This window comes from Anopheles maculipalpis, chromosome X, assembly GCF_943734695.1.
Source record: "Anopheles maculipalpis chromosome X, idAnoMacuDA_375_x, whole genome shotgun sequence".
Lineage (NCBI taxonomy): Eukaryota > Metazoa > Arthropoda > Insecta > Diptera > Culicidae > Anopheles > Anopheles maculipalpis.
This window is the reverse complement of record NC_064870.1, coordinates 2,579,944-2,594,812: the sequence shown is the minus strand read 5'-3', so window position 1 is coordinate 2,594,812 and position 14,869 is coordinate 2,579,944. Positions and strand designations below refer to the sequence as shown.

Here is a 14,869-nt window from a genome sequence, read left to right as displayed (position 1 = left end):
GGATTTAACCAGGTAGCGCCGCGCTGGGACGGGGGACGACGTAAGACGATGGTTAGACCTATCATCTCCCGGTGTTGGTGAGGGATCGGCACCAAATTTATGGCATAATGGTCCTGGAATGCATCTCTCCACGCCACTGCACCAGATGGAGCAGCAGATAATCGGTGCGCAAGGACGACAGATTCTTTGATTGCGATTCGTGCACATCGGACACATGCTGGCGCATGGATCGCTTTAAGTCTGCACCACTGGGTCCGGTGATGTCCGGCAGTAGAAGGAAAGTTAAAATCTCTTCAGTCCACTTTATTTGGCCACACAGCAGTATCTGGCAACCAAGAAGTTTGCCGCAATGAATCCATGGAGCGCTTGGAGGAGTTTGTTTCGAAGTAATATTTGCTCACTTGCTTCACAGCCGCCATTGCCATTGAGAAATTAAACAAGCACCACTGCCAACCGCACTCTTACACGCACCATCCATCACGCGCTAGTGGCAGACATTTTATTTAGACAACAGCGCTGCCAACAACACAAAATGGGGAGAGCAAAACAAAAAAGGAAAACAATACCTTCATTGTGGCGCGTCGGCAAGTAAGGATGACAACACTGCTCTCTGCACTGCCATGTCATAACCGCTCCATTGTGTTGCAGGGAGCTGTGGAGCGCTGCAGCGCAGTAGGGTAACGTGTCTTCAACACCGCGAGCTTGTGGGCAACCTACACGGAGGATGTCCTTTTTTGTTGTTGTTGTTTTGGGTTTTGTTTGTTTGCGAGATGATGATGATGCACTCAGCAAACCAAGCAACCTAGCAAGCAAGCAAGCAAGGAGTCCTTTATATATTATGCATTATTTCGCCTGCCCATCCAAAAAAAATCTGGAGTACTCCAGTTGGCAAATCTTTCGCAAATGGAAATAGATACAGACTCAAGCACAAAAACAAAATGGAAGAAAAAGACCCAGCGTTACAACAACCCCCGTTGTGAAGTTGTTGTCTAGCTTTTCCACAAGCCCCAAACTTTCGGATAACGAGGGTACATTGGCGTAAGGTGAATCGTTTCGAATGATTTTTGGGAATGGGAACATCGAGCTGTTACTGGCACGGTACACCAACAGTATCGCTTTCATCCATCGGGAATCATCGCGGCAAATGCTCCGATTACGGGGAGGTCTATCTTGAGATGGGTTTTTTTTAGATTCCGCGAAAGCTAAACCGTACCGAGCAAAAGAAAAGCGTCTGGTACGCTGCTCCAGTTTCTGTCCTTGCTTGGTTGAATTTAGGATTCAAAAGCCCGAAATGGAGAAACCATGCTTGCTGCACGGGATTAAGTATCAGCTTCGATAAAGAGGTGTCTTTATCGTGTACCCTTGGTGCTGAGTGAGTGACAAGATGGGCTGCAGGAATCAAGTTGCTGCGCTACGTCGCACCATCACGCTGGTTTGGTTTGCATCTTCTATTTTGCTTCTACGAGACCATCTCTCGACGTTCGATGCTTGTCGTGTAAGAAGCCAGCCAGCGTATATGTCATTGACTTCCCTTCGACCGCCAACAAATAGTGTCTGACTTGATGGACTACCCTTTGGAGAGATTAGTGCGAACATGATGAATATAGCGTAACCTCCGCAGTGTTGGTGACTACGCGACTCTCGTAATCAGTATTTCTCAACCACACCAGGCCAGGAAACCTTTTTGCAGGAAATGTGTTTGTGACGGTATCTAGCAAAACGCCACCGATCCACGCCTGCCCTGCCTTGATTTCGTCTGCAGAAGGTGCGCCATTGACATCGCATCTTCTTAGTGCTTGTTTGGCAAACATTTCATTTCTTTCCTAGCGGCGCTTAACCGATGCAAGGTGCGGATGCGGTAAAAGGGCTAGGGATTAGCCGAATACGATGTGTGGTAAAGGTGGTACAGGCTTCCATCGACCCTCCCCTTCCACCAACATCCAAAACTGCACATTACTTACTGCTGCTCCAGCAAGCCAAACATAACCTCAAAACGCCTCTCAGTGCAAACATCCAGCCAAACACGGCCGTGTCTGAATGTGGGTTTTTCAAGCTTGACTAGATAGACGACCAACTCCGTGCCATAGCGAACAAGAACAACAACGACGAAAAAGAGGCAAAAATAAAGATGGCGACCAAGTCGTGGATGATGTTGCTGGTGGCGTCGCTACTCACAGATAGGTGTGCGGGATGTTGGGAGTTGTTGCTGCTGTTCCTTGGGGATGTGAGGTACAAGAAGGAATCCACCTGACTGTAATCTCATCTGAACCATCCCTCACATTACCGTCAGATATAGAATTTGTGACTGTGGGTAGGAAGTGGACGAGGAGAGGGCGTGAGGCAGAAGCAGCTTGGCTTGGGAAGCGTTCTCAATTTCCTCGCATTCAATAGACGTTGACAGGTTCTGCGACAGCTTAAAGATACACGTTCGGGCATGAAAGATCAGAGTTTTACTTGAAGGGGCATCGGGGCGTCCGGGCCAACACGAAACAGCATCCGGATTAACGCTATAAAGGGCCCATCAAAGTTGTTCCCAGGGAGCAAAAAAACAAAAAATCGGGGAAGTACCACAGCAAACGGCCAACCGTCCAAATAGAGCGTTTTAGTTTTTTGTTTCGTCTCGTTGCCCCGCTTCCTACCTCTTCCTTGCACTGCCTCTCAAACATTCGGAGCCGCTTTATTGCTTTTAATGGCAGTTCAGTTTAATCGGGGACAAACGATTAGATTAAATCGAATCCCTTTCCGCTTTGTACCGGAGCTGATGCCGAAAGATAGAGAGAGAGAGAAAGAGAGAGAGGGAGAGACTTCTTTATAGCAAAATCGTATCCTTCTTATAGTCGTTTCGGACATTCTTTGAACCTCATGCAGCATCCACCCTAGGTTGTTCGGATGTTCCTGTTTTCTTTTTGTAGCATCAAAAATCCTCCCAATGTCAGCTAGCTCCAGCTAGCACTTTATTTGCCGACTTCCTATTGGGTGGTTTCGGTTCGCCGCTAGAAAATCGTCGCGGTCTACACTACGGAATACCGTGGATGGAGGAAGGCTTTTAAAATGTTCTCCAAAATTAATATCACGCGCCACGCTTCATGCGAAGCCATCGTAGACTTTCACATGCTCATCGGTTTATCAGCGCCCCTCCCTGCTGTAGGAGTTCTACCCAAAAAACCACACAAACAAAAATTGAGAGAAAAAAAAGGCTAGATTAAGCAAATTTGTGCTGCTGATAGTCTGCTCGGATCAGAATTCTGGCAGGAGCAACAGAAGAAATAAAATATAAAAAACAAAACACACACACACCTACAACAACATTCCATGTGTTTGCTGATTATGGATTTGGGCGTAGAGAGCACCGTTCGGCCGGTGGAAGCTAATCCACAAAGGGTTTCGCCTCTCCATCCCATCTTTTCCACCGTGCCGGGTGTGCTTCGTATCAGCACATCCGGTTTTGAGGTGCGTCAAAGCGATAAAGCGAACAGACAACAAACACATCCTGCTACTACTGCTGCTTGGTTCGTGCAGGATGTTATTGTTGCGCGGGGACGCTGGTGCAAGGGCATGCAAGAACAGCATGATTTTCGCCGTCCCCCCTTGCCGTGCCGTTCCGGGAGTTTTAGAGGAGCATTTGCTCAAAAAAGCGTGTGCTTCAAGCAGCTAAACCTTGCGGTTCACACAACACAAAACATAACGACAGAGTTGGCGGTAGCAAGCGGAGATGTGTGTGTGTGTGTGTGTGGTATAGCCCACCAAGATGAGTGTTTATTAAAGGCCCCCGGGACCCAGGGATTTCGGTAAGGGTTTTGGTGGGCGAATATAGGGAAAAGTGTGGGGAGTGTGAGCGTAAATTTGTTTATTCCGTCTTTTATGCTGGATCCTGAAATTCACGCCGTCTGAAGGTAGGTAGAAGGTAGGGAAGGGCGGACCGCTGGTTTCAAGAAAAGCGAGAAGGATGTTCCGGCAGTCAAGGGATCCTTGAGCAGTGTCGGAACCCCGGTATCAGCACTTCCTGCTTAGATTGTTTGCTTTGGCATGAGAGGGTAGATTTTCCGAATCATAGCCACAGTTCGCGCGTCTTCTCTCTCTCTCTCTCTCTCTCTCTCTCTCTCTCTCTCTCCCTTTTTAGCACACACATACACACGCAGAAACTCTTTGTGTGTGGTTATGGGTGATGCTTACCGAACACACTCTAATGTGTGCCGGGGAGCAAGTGTTGTTTGATATTCCTTTCTTCTGCAACTCCTCGCCATCCTCGTCTCTCCTGCCGCATCATGACGGAGACGTTATCGGGCGGAAGTGTTGCCTACCGTCTGTTTGACTTAGGTATGTGTGGGTGGCAGTGTGCCGAAGCCGCTGAATAAAAATGTTTTTATTACAAACGAGGCGGATAATAGCGCAACACGCTACCAAAAACCAACACACCGCGGGACGCCCAAAATCCAACTCCGCCTCAACCTCAACCCCTTCACATCTCTGGGTTGATGTCCGAAAAACTGCTACCACTAGGAATGGGACACGGTAAGCTGTGGCACACCCTTCCCCCAAGCAAACGTCTACCCTTTGTTAGTGCAGGAGAATAAACCAGTGCCGGGCAAGGTTTGGAAATATATTTGAGCTACAGCACAGATTGCTGACGCGGGTCGAGAGGGAATGGCGTGAGTGGGATATTTTCGCGAGCTAGGTCAACACGGCGGACCGTACCACGCGGGTACGCAAACGCCGCGAGGCGTCCCATGACAAGGTAGACCACACGATACACGATTAATTCAATTATCAACTCAGGCACGTAGGGTAGAAGCGTAATCGCTTCACGGATAATTAAACATTTATCGAATCAAGGCCTTCATCAACCGTGGGGGCGCCAGCGCCGAATTGCCGAGAGCTACCGCCCTGGTCCTTGTCTTTGGAGTGGAGTCTATAATGAAATCACCCCGCACGATGGTAATGTCAGGTACAGGCGCGTATAAGAGTTTGTTGCCTAAAATAATCCTGACGTCGGCAAGAAGCAAACAAGTGTCTAGCGTAGTGTTGTATAGCGGGAAATTTGTCACATGTATTAGCGGGATTAATTTGTTCTTACTAAACTGACTCCGGAACAGTATCCGGCATCGTTGTTAAATGTTCCAAATGTTATTTGAAGATCCATTTCAAACCTTGATGCAGAGAGTTAACATACTTAATATATTCGAAAGATTGAAAATTAAGTTTAAATAAGCCTCAAAAGCGATTTAAAAGGAAGACTAATTCAATCCTTCTGATATCAGCAAGACTGATACAGCGAGATTCAAATATCCACAGAGCTGTCAATTGCCAGTCAATTATACTATAGTCCGAGGAAACTACCGCACTTTCAAAACCCTGGATTCAAGCGCTGGACGAAGCAGGATGCTGGACGAAGCAGCACCATGATGAACTGTGTTTGGCGGTCCAGTCTGTAAAGTCTTTTTAGGTCGTTGATAGGGACAGAGGAGCCGTGGTAAGCCTAAACTGAGATGAACTGCTGGCGTTAATATGCCAGATATTCCAGGACTTTGGACCACGTTTGGCTGCGAGATCTTACGCAAAACAAGAATATCATTTAATCAACCTATAAAACGATTCTAAGTCTCTTTTGCACCACGAAAATCAAGTATGAAACAAAGTATAAGATTTTACCTCTTTTTGTGGTGCGTATTGCATACCTTACGGCGAACGTATGATAGAGATTATGCTAACGTCACAATATTAGTACCAGTTTTGTAAAATCAAACACTATTACATCCATTAAATCTTACATCCTCAAAGCATAAAATCCAAAAACCCCATCTTCGAATGATTGGTTGTGAAAATCAAAATTTTATCCAACAGCATCCAGAGCATCCGAACCGGCTATAGTGGCGGCTGCTCAAACACCCTCCCCAACTAGCCAGTTGGCAGATTTCCCATCACGCAGCCACCACCCTTCTCTCCGATGGCTAATTTAGCTGACTCACCTTTGCAAGCAGCAAAGCAAGCCTTTGTCAAAAACCGGACCGGGCCGAGATCGACCGAAGCTGCCTATGTATACACAGACGTACAAGCATACAAGCGATTGCTGCTGTGCCAAGTGGTTTGCACCCCGGGCTTGTTAGAAAAGTTGGAAAATCGATTGGGTTTTCAGCACGGTAACAGCAGCAGGGGAAAACCTTAGAATTGCAGTGTCATTTCACCTCCGATCTCCATCCCGAACGGGACGAATCGTGCCCGAGTCGAACGGTTTTGCCTACATGCAGGCGCAAAGCGGACGCGTCAGAACCAGCAACTTCACCTTCGCTTAGCCAGAGTGTGGGAAAGTTCGGTTCGGTTAATTATTGTCAGCACGGCGAACAAACGCGTGGAAAGCATGATTGACGATTACACTCGGTGCACAGCGCGCACGGTGATGTCCAGGGTTCGGGGGAGGGGTTTGCAAATAATTACATAACGCTTGTAGGCCTGTTTTGTTTCTTCTTGCACAGCACAAAGTGAAAGATTAGAAAAAACAGAACACGCAGATTACAAAATTGGTCCAGTGAGGGCTAGTTTTCTTGGGCCTTCGGTAATGGTTGCCTGCTTTCGATGCTACTTCTTACCGGCTTTGCTACGCCATTTTCCCGATACTATGACGTATGTGCGTATACAGAGCCTTCAGGCCCGCAAACGGGAAACGGAGCCTTGGACTTTGGATAGCCTTTTTTCCAAAAGAAAAACCCCGACTATACATCAAACACCACGGTTTCCCGAATATCCATTTAACGTGGGCTGCATTTCGGTTCCGTACAGACTGGACCTTAGCTGTGAACGTGCTGGAGGTGGAAGTTTTCAGGCGAAAGCACCTATCCTATCCACCGGAAATAGGTGGACAAGAGAAGCAGGGTTGTTGTTAAAATATGAAACTCCATTCTGCTTTGTTGTTCGCTTTCGGTTTGGGCCTCGCGCCGTTTCTTCGAGCGTCGATCGGATCATCAACATCCGACCGAAGAAGGCTGTTTTTGCGACCCGGTTGTGCACAGCGCAATAATCCTCAACTGCTTTGTGCATTTCGCAAGTATCAGCGAGGTGGGCACAGATGGGAGGGGTTCAAAAAAAAGAAATCCACGCAAAGGAGAGCGCAAAAAAAAAAAACAAAACTCGTAACAAACTCGAAAAGGTGCCTCAGACACACCGGTACGCTCCACGAATTTCATTCCAAAATTTCCCTTCAAAACATAGCCCGAACTATTTAGCTGCTGCCGGGGAATGAGGTTAAACAGATGTTGCATCTGTGCGCCTCCTGCCACCTCCTATTCTTCTCGCCTGTCCCTTTTTTTTTTGCTGGCGCCGGTACAGTACAGTGCTTTGGGATTTGGAAAATCGGCTGCAAGCTCGCGTGCGCTTGTGTCCCTGTGGGCAGGATGTGGCTTGTTTCATAATTTGCTTTCCGCGTGCGCATGAATCCTTTTGCCCGGATTCCGGTACCCGGCAATCGACAAATGTCGGCGAAATCTATGGCGCTGGCCGAACGGACGACCACTGTACGAGCTGGACGTACACAAAGCGAGCAAAATTGAAAACACGCATTCACGGAACGGAAACGCAACGCTTTTGTGATGGTGGTGGCGATGAATTTTGGAGTCCTTTCGGCATTAGGGAGACTAACTGGAAAGCGCCGAACAAAATGAGGACTTCCCGCCGATCGATGTGAGAAAGAGAAGGGAAGAGCGAGTGATAGGCAGCGAGTGAGTGAGTGAGAGATAGAGAGAAGCGCGCCATAGAATATTTAACTTCCTTTTTTTCCCATGTCCTCGCAGTTCTTTTTTTTTCTATTGCGAGGATGAAACTTCCCGCGTATTTGGCATGTGTTTTGCTGTTTTTGGTCAAATCATAAACGTCTTGAACAGATACACATACACATACACATGTAAAGATATTCTATTGAAGCGCTCAATTCTACTGATTGAGCTTAGCGAATCGGCAATTTCGTTCTGCCATTTTGGCGTCACTACAGTGTGCTACACGTACGTACGTCAGATTTTCCAAGAATTCTTCAATACTCCCGAACGGTGGGTGCTGGGTAGAGGCTGCTTCTTGTGCTCGAAAGCTTGACGGCTCGGAATCGAGCCTAATTGATTTTACGACCCTCTTGGCCTGGAGGCTGATTGTGAGTCAAGAACTTGGTACCGCGTGCGGCGTCCACTTTACGGCACAGGAGTTCCCTTTAGGGGAGCGAAAAGCTGATCCCGGCTCTTACGTACCATATATCCTAAAGTCTGCCAGTATGCCGCACCGAAAGTGGTTTGATGTTGCAATATTGCTCAACTCGGTTAGATAAAAAGCAACGGGGAAAGGTGGTAGGGTGGAGTAATAAATAAAATTAACGACGTCTAAAGAAAATTGATGGGACATTTTTTTCTTTTTTTGGGAGCGGCAGCGACGAGGAGAGTTATGCCGAACGAGGTGGATAAGGTTAAAAGGGAAGGGAATTGGACATTTATTAATTTTTGGTTGTGTTGTGCCCCTTTTTTTTGTGCGGGAATCGTGCTAATACGATGAAATACTGGCTCCTCGGCGCCGTCCTCGGTTACTATTGCCTTTAAAACTTCGGCTACGTCCGGAGTGAGTGTGTTGGTGTGTATGTTAGCCATACATCAGTGCTGTAGAGACGAAAGCTACCTTTTATCTGGCGCGCCAGCGAGTGTTTGCTACAGTAGGATTCCTTAATTAAACGTTGACAGCTTTAAGCCCTGACGTGTGTACACGTGATCTCAAAGTAGAGAGTAATTGAAAGGACACAAATTAGCAAGATCCTGAACGCCTTGTTAGACGGAGACCTAAGACCATAGAGTCTACATTGGAGTCTTTCTTTTAGGATTCTGTAAGGAATGTTTTGTTAGTTTTAACTAAAATTCTCTTTACGCTTTACCGATTCCTAATTATGGATGCAAGATTCGAACTCACCCAACAACAGAGGCGTATCAAGCTCCTTGAGTGCGAGATGGAAGCTCCTACCGACCGGAGAGGTCTCCACCCAATCTGTCGTGAATCGAGAACCCATTCGGGATATCCCTAAAACTGATCCTACCCTCTGTAGGGGATACAGCAGTAATTGAATAATGCTTAAAAAGTCGTCACATCAGCGTCGATATTGGAACACAGATCTGGGAACTATTTGTCTTTTCAACAATTCCAATTATGTAAAATCTCTATCCAGGATATAGAACGTCCCGAAAATAGTAAACTGTGCTTACTACCCTTTTGCTTCAGGCAAAGTAAGAGACGAGTTTTGTCGGTAAGTCCTCTGCATGGTCATCTCTACTTGCAAAATCTTCTTATCATCCAATTTCTGCGAACGAAAGATGTCCAGAAGCTGCACAATAATAAATCCCTGAACGTGTGTGGACATTCCACCTCCACAAAGCGACTTAAAAGGCATCAAATATAGAAGTTTCTGCTCTGTTTCCCACCAACTACTATAGCTCCATCGCTCGATCCGGTACACCGGTAGCAAAAGCAAACAAAAACCCAATGCCAATAATGCTAAACGTAGCAGTAGGCAAACAGTATCAGCCAGCTAAGGTTCCGGGAGAAGGAATGGCGAACTTGGACGGAATTTTGATCTGGATTGATGACCTACTAATGGATTCCGGATTTTAGCCGGTTTCTTTCCGATTTCGCTCCCGAATCGGGCAAGGCTTTTGCAGCTTGATACTTCCTCCAGTGGTTCCGTCTTTAGCCAATTGTAAGCTATTTTTATGTTAATTCCCTAGACAGCAGACAGACTGCAGCACATGGGCTGAGGGTGTGGTAGATTATGCAAACACACACACACACAAACGCTTGTACAGCAAACGCAGAAGGAAACGGATCTATTGTAACGCTTTCTTTCCCACCTAAGCGCACCACTTCTGTTTGACTTTCTAATCCTCACGCGAGACAAAAAAAAACGCCCTCGACAAGAATAAAACAGCTGAAATGGTTGCCCGCTGACCAAATATTTGCATTCTCTCATGCAGCTATCATGAACGGATGAAGGACACTCGATAGGAAGGAAAGGGGAGCGCGAGAAAGAGAGAGAGAGAGTAGGGTTGAAATTGAATTTCAAATCAAACACCACCGCCACAAAAAAAGAAGCCTCGGCTTGTGGGCCTGATGTCTCCACTCCGGTGCTGTGTCATTATTTCGCAATCTGCATGCATCTTTCCGGGCTGCTGGTTGTAATACGGCGGTCGTGAAATTCCCAAAGAACGCTGATGCTGGACGCTCCATTCTAGAGCTGAGTTCCGTTCAAATTTGTTTTATTTTGGTAGTTCAATTTTCTGTCGAAATCTGAGGGATTTCTGAAACCGTTTCTATAGAGCATGGTGGCTTAGCATCCTATAAGTCGTCAAAGTTGGGAGTTCCTTCAAAAAATCTTCAGATTTCGGTAACTAAACTATCTGAGTGGAATCGATGGGGTGTGAAGGAGGGGGTAGACAGACATCGCAAAACTGACAAACAATATCACTCGGGTAAAGTTGGAGTGCACGCTCCAAAAAAGCCAAATCCTTCATCCTGTTAGGAAACTCGTGCAAAGCACCATATCCGATTGGATAAATCTGGTCGGTTCGCTGAAAATCTCGGCGCACTTGAAGTGCACACTTCAAATGTATGTCTGTTCGTATGCTCCTCCCCCGCTCCCTCTTCCTCTCTTTCAATGCTACAACATCGAAAAAAAAAACTAACAGAGACACACCACGCCACAACGAAACCGGCGTAAAAAAGGGAAATGAAGACCGGAAACCGACAAACCCCCAAAAGCGAAAAGTCCTCGCTTTTCCAATGCCGAAAACCGGGGAAGATGTCACTGGCAGATGTTATTATCATAAAACACACTCCTCCCTAGAACTAGATTATGTCGAAGCAGCTGTGCATGTGGGTGGGCGGGCAGTACCACACTCGAATCGGGTCTGCCCGGTTGGCTCCTGGCGTGCAGCGCAAATATATGTTCTAGTCACCCGAAAACCGAACAGCGGTAGCACCAGCAGCAGTGGTGGTCGGGTTCTGTAACCTGCCTACCTTACCCACCTACCCTTCTGGCGTCGTCTCATTTCCGTTGCATAATTCTTCCCTCACCACCGAAATCCGGCCTCTTCCTTCCTTTCCCGAACGTCTCGACAGTCTTTCTGGCCACAGTTATCGGTGTCGGTGCACCCGGCCATCTTCTTTTTTTTTTGTCTTAATTGGGTGGTTGCTCCTGACTCACCCATTCCAACGTACTGAAGCACGTTTTTCCAATCAAACCATTTGCGTTGAATTTTGCATTGAACGTGACAAATGAATGAGCGTACCGCCATAGAAACAAGTCGGCTCACGCGCACCGGGGAGAAGGATACAAATTAATTGGCAACCTCAGCGCAATGCCAATTTCTCTCTCTCTCTCTCACTCTCTCTCTCTCTCTCTCTGCCTGACACTCTTTTGTAGAGGCTGCGGGACACTGGAAAAAAAATTCCGTAAAATGCTAAATGTGGCATTTTATGGAAGCGTAAACACACACACACCGATGAACGACGAATTACATATGGTGGGAGCAAAAAATCGATGTCAAAACGAAACCGATCAACGTTCGACGCGGATTTGAATTTTCCTTTGCCCGTGTAGAATCGACGAAAAGTCGCACTCACTCCATTTCAAAAAAAAAAACCAAGAGCCCAAACGTCGTGGTAGCATCCGGCATTCCGGTGTCTCGATTTGAAAACGCTTAAAAACTTCCGCTTCCTTCCCTATCCGTGCAAATCGCTCGGGAAGCTCGAAAAAACTTACTCAATTTCGACGTTTCCTCGACTTTTTCGGACTTTTTTTTTGTGTCTGTGTGGCTATTTTGGGGAAGCGTATTTGTTTGATGTCCCACGCTTTGCCTGTTCGTTTATTTTAGTTCGGAGAAGATTATATCCCTCCAGCGCACCTTCCCCCAACGTATGATCCCAATCATCTCGCAACATGTCGCCGTCGCGTACTCAAGTCAAAAGTTACCATTCAATAGTTTGCCGTTTTCTTTGCCTTCGAGCAATCGATTCCATTCGGTCCATAAATTCACACAGCTGAGCGGTGTGAATGTTTTCCGAACTTGTCGCGTATTGCAATCCGAGACCGAGACCTGCTTGCTGCACGATTGCAGCTACTATATTTTATTTAAAAAAAAAAAAACAAAAAAAAGCACACCGCCATTCCCCGCCAAAAGCTTTCGCACTGTCTCGCGATTGGCTCGCATCCAGCGCGCGTCGTTACGACACTTACGGCAATGATTCATCGGGGATTCTTGTTCCTGAGGCAAATTGGTGGGCGCATCTCCGTTCCCGGCGCGAAACAAATGCTAAATCTCGATCGGTTCCGAAACCTGCGAGCGAAAGGAAGTATTTCACAATGCTAATGGGGGGCTTTTTTTTTTTGTACTCCGGCAGTTCAAAGCAATCCTATTATTTGCCGGTCCGCACCGGGAGGCCCACTTAATTTATCGAACCAGGAATAGATTACCATTCCGCTAGTCCTGGGGCCTCGTTTGCCCACCTCATCAGCACCCCCCCTATTTCTAGCTTAAAGCTATACCCATGCCGACCATAACGCTGTTTACGTGTGCGAGTGTGTTGTGCTTTTTTGGCACGAGCAACCGATACGATGATATTAATTTGAAGCCATAAGCGAGATATTGCGAGAAAGCTATAGCGGGTGGTGGTGGCCTGGTGGGGGAAGGGGGGAGTGGAGGGGAGGAAGGGGGGCTTCCGCTTACCCAAAGCTTCGCGCGGCCCGCGATGGAAATGGTTCGAAACGATGCAATTTTCCCTCATCGAGAAGAGTCTCGGATGCGAGAGCCTCACATCAAAACCTCCAATTTCTGGGTGTGTGTGGGTATGACAATTTTATTGGGTTTTCGACCCGTGCGAGATATGTCCGCGTCAATGTCCGTTTCGGTTTTGGTATTGCCGTTTGAAACATTTCGGGAGAAGCGCCTGTGGGCGGGAAGTAAATCATAAAACTAGGTTTATCGGTTGCTCGTTTGACAGCTGTTATGGGGCCGTTTTAACACACATCTCGTACGGTTGGTTCCGTTGCCGTGTTACACGATTGATGAGAAGGCTCCTTTGCCTCGCCGAAAGAGAGAGAGAGAGAGAGAGAGAGAGAAGGACCTTGTCTCTTTGCTGCACTCTCGATCGAGTGTCTACCAATTAACTATTTACAAGCTTGGTAGATCTTTCTGACGTATTCTGCACTGTACTACTTCATACAAATTAGAGTCATCGACGCCTCTGATCTCTGATCTGGAATGTTTCAATAGTTTTAAAGCTAGTGTTTCTTGTAGAGCAGATGCTTCTGTACACTTACGCACTCTCAACAATGATTAAATCGACCAGAAAACTAAAATAAAGCTCATTGTAAAAGCTATCCAAGTTTAATACACTTCCAACAGCGTACTTCAAACAGAAATGACAGCTGTCAAATTAAACGAAAAGACCTCTTGTTTTTTAATTATCACTTTGCGATATGTGTGTGTGTGTGATGCCTCTGCAACAGAGCACTACAAAAAAAGGCAGCTCCAATCAGCGTCGCCTTAAACGTTACTTGTTGTTAGTCATCCTTCGGGTGCACGAGATTGGTGCGCGTTGGCGCTAAATTAGCACTCGGCACACGGTGCACCACCCAGCCTATTCTACCGCAACCAGAAAGCCTTGCCTGGCTGGCGCAAGACCAGCGTAAGGGCAATTGCTTTTTCTTCCACGAGATTAATTCAAGACACGGAACATCAGCCTGCCAGCCAAATAGTGAAGCCGGTAGGCCGGATTTGTCGAGGCGATAAATGGTGTAAATGGGCGATCCGCGGCATCACAAATGATGCAAAATCGGTGTGTTTTCTTTACGCCAAAACGCCTACCTTTCCCACTCTACCGCCTTTTTTTTTTTTTTTTGTGGACCGTGCTGAAGAACACTTGACCGACGGGGTGAACTGGGCGGAAAGGTAGGGCCATAAACGATTTATGCAGCGGCAAAAAGTGTTTGAAACGTCAATTCTAACCATTGTATGTTTCGAAGGGAACAGCGAGTCCTTTTTTTACCATTCATTCTTTGCACTCAGAACGGTTTTCCGTTTGCCAGGTCCTGATCATTGACACTAGCTGGGCAATGCAGGCAAATTTCTCTACACTAATCGCAGGGTTCAGAGCTGCATAGCGTTGCTGAAGCTGATGCTTCGGACACCCCTTGCTTCGTTGTCGATTTTTGTTTTTCGATAAGTGTACACAGCGTAAGACTAAAACAAAGCTTAAAAAGGCCTCCAATTTCAACAGTGTCGCTTCCGATCACCTTTTGCTACTTTTCTCTTTCTCTCTCTCTCTATCTCTATTCTACATGTTTTATTTTCTTTTGTCCGTTTTACAGTGATTGACGCCGGATACCACGAGAAACGGTTGCTGCACCATCTGCTGGACAACTACAACGTGCTCGAGCGGCCCGTCGTCAACGAGTCGGACCCGCTGCAGCTCAGCTTTGGTTTGACTTTGATGCAAATCATTGACGTGGTAAGTAGACACACAACCTGCCCAACTTTGACGAGTGAAACAAAACAAACAAACAAAAAAAGCGAACTTTGGCGCTTCCTGACGCGATCTCTGAGCAACCAACTTCGGCGAAACAAACGACTACTCCAATAATGCAGTCTCGTGGTCTCCGATTAGTCCTCGATACGATACATCATGCTCTGATGCCTACCACATCCGGGAGGTAGGTGAGAAGAGTTCACCATTACTATGCTCCAGCTTCAGTGGAGCATTTTCCCCAAGTCCGTGCATCCCCTCACACCATCCAACAAGGGTGTAACGTTTGGGACATAAGGACCTAACTTTGCACTATCGCCTTGTCATGGTGGTGATC

At 46.9% G+C, this 14,869-nt stretch overlaps 1 protein-coding gene across 2 annotated transcripts in view; it reads left to right on the top strand.

The window, feature by feature from the left end:
- Window positions 1-14,869, top strand: part of LOC126556282 (neuronal acetylcholine receptor subunit alpha-7-like) — a 63,932-nt gene that overhangs the window by 13,700 nt on the left and 35,363 nt on the right. For both annotated transcript variants that reach the window (XM_050211530.1, XM_050211522.1), the window contains exon 2: window positions 14,378-14,517. In XM_050211530.1, coding sequence (XP_050067487.1) covers window positions 14,378-14,517 — 140 coding nt within the window. The remainder of the gene's footprint in view (window positions 1-14,377; window positions 14,518-14,869) is intronic.